Source organism: Portunus trituberculatus, chromosome 37, assembly GCF_017591435.1.
Source record: "Portunus trituberculatus isolate SZX2019 chromosome 37, ASM1759143v1, whole genome shotgun sequence".
In the NCBI taxonomy this organism is placed as follows: domain Eukaryota; kingdom Metazoa; phylum Arthropoda; class Malacostraca; order Decapoda; family Portunidae; genus Portunus; species Portunus trituberculatus.
This window is the reverse complement of record NC_059291.1, coordinates 24152966-24157802: the sequence shown is the minus strand read 5'-3', so window position 1 is coordinate 24157802 and position 4837 is coordinate 24152966. Positions and strand designations below refer to the sequence as shown.

The following is a 4837-nucleotide window of genomic DNA, read 5'->3' as shown; positions in this document are numbered from 1 at the left end:
TATGCCGAGTTAGTGCAAGGTATGTAGTGCTGAAAATTATGGGAACATATATATAGAAAAGTAAATTCTCTCTCTCTCTCTCTCTCTCTCTCTCTCTCTCTCTCTCAACTAATATGGTCGATCTGAATGTGATATTTTCTTTTAATTCACTTCAATTAACGGCGGATCGAGAAGCTGCTGTTTTCTTTTTTCAATATACTGTATTCAATGGCATTGTAACCCACCTCTGCATATATATATATATATATATATATATATATATATATATATATATATATATATATATATATATATATATATATATATATATATGAACGAGGAAGTGGAGGTAAGTTCCTGGCTTCTCCTAGCTGACCGCGCCTCGCCATCAGTGTACACACCGATTCCATTATATACTATAATGTGCGGATATTTACTCATAGAATTAGAATCTTGTGGAGAAATACTTGATCTTTGTTTAGGTGTTCTATCAGTAGCCATTTTTATCTCGTAACTTTTTGTCATAATGAGACAAGCCAAGCCTGCTAAAAATAAGCCCTGCCCTGTGGAAGGTGTGCGTCAACTCTGGGGCGTTCTCGCACCTTCCACTTCTATGCGGCGCGCCAGTATATAACATGCCACACGCCGCCACCTACCAGTACAGCACTAGACAGTGAATCAACGACAACACGAGCAAGGCTCAAGTGAGACTATACTCTTCAACTCATCACATCACAGCACAAGTAAGTAATGCAGCCAACACTTCCCTTTGGCATGACAGTGTATTTATTAAGCACCAGCGGCTGAATGTTGACTGCACCTTGAGTTAAACAGACAAATGATTCTGGGTAATCTATCTTCAAGCAAAAGCGACTCTGTGTTGACTGCACCTTGAGTTATAGAGACTAGATCATATGAAATTAACGTATTATCAAGCAAAAGTGACCAAAACTTACTTGCAGCTTGAATCATCCAGAAGTTATGGAATTAGCGTATAATCAAGCAATGACAGCCAAAACTTGACTGTATTTTAAGCTACTTAGATTTATAGGTATCGAATCTAGAATATGCGTATCATTCCGAAAACAAGGATATATTATACAGACTACTTAATGGTTCACGGTAGATGTTGTGCTAGCAACGATACATAGTGACACCACACTCACGGCCGCTATTCACAGTACTGTGCCACACAGGTGCATTGTCACTAACATGATAAAGCAGACACCTGAAGCACTCCTCACAATGATAGATATCAAGCATGTACCTTGGGCATCACACAACAGTGACTTTGCGGATTTCATTAGTAAAACTCAGTGGCAGGATTAATGATAAATGTTAGTGCCTTTTCTGAGATACTGTCCCCTTATCTATACGATGCAAGAGAATATCAATACCATTGCCGTCATTCCACTTGTAACAGCTTTTCTTAACAAAGGTACCTAGCAAACACACCACAATTTACAACAAAATATATAAAAATAGACAAATGAGTAAAAAAAAGGCAGTCACGAAAAAAAAAAATCTATCAATATAATATTAAAAACCATTTATTTTTTTTTTTTTTTTTTTTTTTTTTTTTAAGTACCCTAAATCCCTACAATTATAATCCAAGAATAAAACACATTTCAGACGAAACACCCATAAAATCTCAAACTTATCAATCTACAGCAGTATGGCAAAAATATCAGTTTATTGGTCCCCATCTGAAGTGAGGTAAGCAGTCTCAATCAGCTCCTTCCCCTCTCCCTCCGCAGAATGACAGCTCCAGCCATCGGTATTGACCTGGGCACCACCTACTCCTGCGTGGGTGTGTTCCAGCATGGTAAGGTGGAGATTATTGCTAACGATCAGGGCAACAGGACCACGCCGTCCTACGTGGCCTTCACAGACACAGAGCGACTCATCGGAGACGCCGCCAAGAACCAGGTGAGCGAATGACGGCCCGCTGCTGACCCCCCTCCACAATACTCACCTCAGTAATTATCTCCTCTGTCTCCCTTGCTCTCCCTTCACACATCTTCTTCCTTTTGCTCCAAATATAGTTCAGCATTAGATGATTTTCTCTCTCTCTCTCTCTCTCTCTCTCTCTCTCTCTCTCTCTCTCTCTCTCTCTCTGTGTCTGTCTGTTAGTCTCTCTGTCTTTCCCACCTTCGACCTCAATCGATCACTGTCATATCCTTCTCTAAAGTACCTTTTCCCTTGTCTTGAAGAATGACATATACAGCATCAAGAACTTAGGGTCACGGTGCATCCATAACGTATGTGTTGTCTCCGCCCGCAGGTGGCCATGAACCCCAGCAACACTGTGTTTGATGCCAAACGCCTCATCGGCCGCAAGTTTGAGGAGCCTTCGGTTCAGAGCGACAAAAAGCACTGGCCCTTCGAGGTTGTGAATGATGGAGGCAAGCCCAAGGTGAAGGTGGAATTCAAGGGCGAGAACAAAACCTTTAACCCTGAGGAGATCTCGTCCATGGTGCTCACCAAGATGAAGGAGACAGCCGAGGCCTTCCTGGGTACCACCGTGAAGGACGCCGTGGTCACCGTACCAGCCTACTTTAATGACTCCCAGCGCCAGGCCACTAAGGACGCGGGCACCATCGCCGGTATCAACGTTCTGCGGATCATCAACGAGCCCACAGCCGCCGCCATCGCCTACGGCCTGGACAAGAAAGTGGGCGGCCGCGGAGAGCGAAACGTGCTCATCTTTGATCTCGGCGGCGGTACCTTCGACGTGTCCATCCTCAGCATCGACGAGGGCGTGTTTGAGGTGAAGTCCACGGCTGGCGACACCCATCTGGGCGGCGAGGACTTTGACAACAGAATGGTGAACCACTTCGCGCAGGAATTCCAGCGCAAATACAAGAAGGACTTGAAGAACAACAAGCGAGCCGTGCGTCGCCTGCGGACGGCGTGCGAGCGAGCCAAGCGCACCCTGTCCTCCTCCACACAGGCCAGCGTGGAGATCGACTCCCTGTTTGAAGGCATTGACTTCTATACATCCATCACTCGCGCCAGGTTCGAGGAACTGTGCTCTGACCTGTTCCGCGGCACGCTGGAGCCTGTGGAGAAGTCTTTGCGGGACGCAAAGATCGACAAGAGCGGCATCCACGAGCTGGTGCTGGTGGGTGGCTCCACCCGCATCCCCAAAATCCAGAAGCTGCTGCAGGACTTCTTCAACGGCAAGGAACTCAACAAGTCCATTAACCCTGACGAGGCAGTGGCCTACGGCGCCGCTGTGCAGGCTGCCATCCTGCGGGGCGATCAGTCCGAGGGCGTGAAGGACCTGCTGCTGCTGGATGTGGCGCCACTGTCCCTGGGCATCGAGACGGCGGGCGGGTGATGACGGCACTCATCAAGCGAAACACCACCATCCCCACCAAGCAGCAACAGGTGTTCACCACCTACTCAGACAATCAGCCCGGCGTGCTCATCCAGGTGTACGAGGGCGAGCGCGCCATGACTAAGGACAACAACCTGCTGGGCAAGTTTGAGCTGAGCGGCATTCCCCCCGCGCCGCGAGGCGTGCCGCAGATTGAGGTCACCTTCGACATTGACGCCAACGGCATCCTCAACGTGTCAGCGGTGGACAAGTCCACGGGCAAGGAGAACAAGATCACCATCACCAACGACAAAGGTCGCCTCAGCAAGGAGGAGATCGAGAGGATGGTGAACGAGGCGGAGAAATACCAGGATGATGACGCCAAGCAGCGAGAGAATTGAAGTCAAGAACAGGCTGGAGGCGCTCTGCTTCAGCGTCAAGTCTGCCCTCTCGGAGCCCTCCGTGGCAGACAAGCTGTCGACGGACGAGAAGCGCGCCGTGGAGGAGAAGGCGGAACAGACGCTCAGTTGGCTGGACGCCAACCAGCTGGCCGAAAAGGAGGAATATGAGCACCAGATGAAGGAGCTGGAGCAGGCGTGGCGCCCCCTGGCCAGCAAGATCCACGGGCAGGGAGGCGGTCCCGGCGCAGGTCCCTCAGCGGGTCGCGGCCCCACCGTGGAGGAGGTGGACTAAGCAGAGTGAGACAAGGCAGCAGCATCGCAGTGCCTTGTATTACAACATGGATACCAATTATAACTATAAGTGTTACCAGCTACCTACCAAATATACATGTAATATTTATTTTTTTATAATAGTTTTTGGTGGTTTCATTATCTTTCCCTTTTAGGAATGCAGTATTCGCTACCATTTACAAATCTTACAATTTGTACCTGAACCTGTTCTCAGTGTCTCGTTTCTTCGTCACACACACACACACACACACACACAGTCCGGTAGCTCAGTGGTTAGAGCGCTGGCTTCACAAGCCAGAGGACCGGGGTTCGATTCCCCGGCCGGGTGGAGATATTTGGGTGTGTCTCCTTTCACGTGTAGCCCCTGTTCACCTAGCAGTGAGTAGGTACGGGATGTAAATCGAGGAGTTGTGACCTTGTTGTCCCGGTGTGTGGTGTGTGCCTGGTCTCAGGCCTATCCGAAGATCGGAAATAATGAGCTCTGAGCTCGTTCCGTAGGGTAACGTCTGGCTGTCTCGTCAGAGACTGCAGCAGATCAAACAGTGAAACACACACACACACACACACAGTTTACAATCATAAGATGAAGTGAAGCACTCGGACCTGCCACGAAGGCGGCGCTGCAGGCTGGTGGCAGGTTGCTGCGTTAAATCATCGAGCTCTGGCCAATTATGTAGGCAGAATCTTATCTTTAAAATCAATAAATACAACAATATTTCAAATGAAACTGTATTTTTTTACCGCCATATGTGTGCATCTATAATCTCATACACTCCCTGCTGATTTCATATGCGTGACTGAGTGAAGTACGAGGACAGTCCATGCATTCAATAGCCAAACACAA

General features: G+C 48.2%; 1 protein-coding gene across 1 annotated transcript; it reads left to right on the top strand.

The window, feature by feature from the left end:
- The first annotated feature begins 581 nt into the window (after window positions 1-581).
- On the top strand, window positions 582-4118 carry LOC123514283 (heat shock 70 kDa protein cognate 4-like). The gene is given in 5 exon segments (XM_045272092.1): window positions 582-722; window positions 1737-1908; window positions 2264-3317; window positions 3320-3686; window positions 3688-4118. Coding segments are annotated over 4 exon segments (1899 nt in total). The 5' UTR covers window positions 582-722; window position 1737; the 3' UTR covers window positions 3995-4118.
- The last annotated feature ends 719 nt before the right edge of the window (window positions 4119-4837 follow it).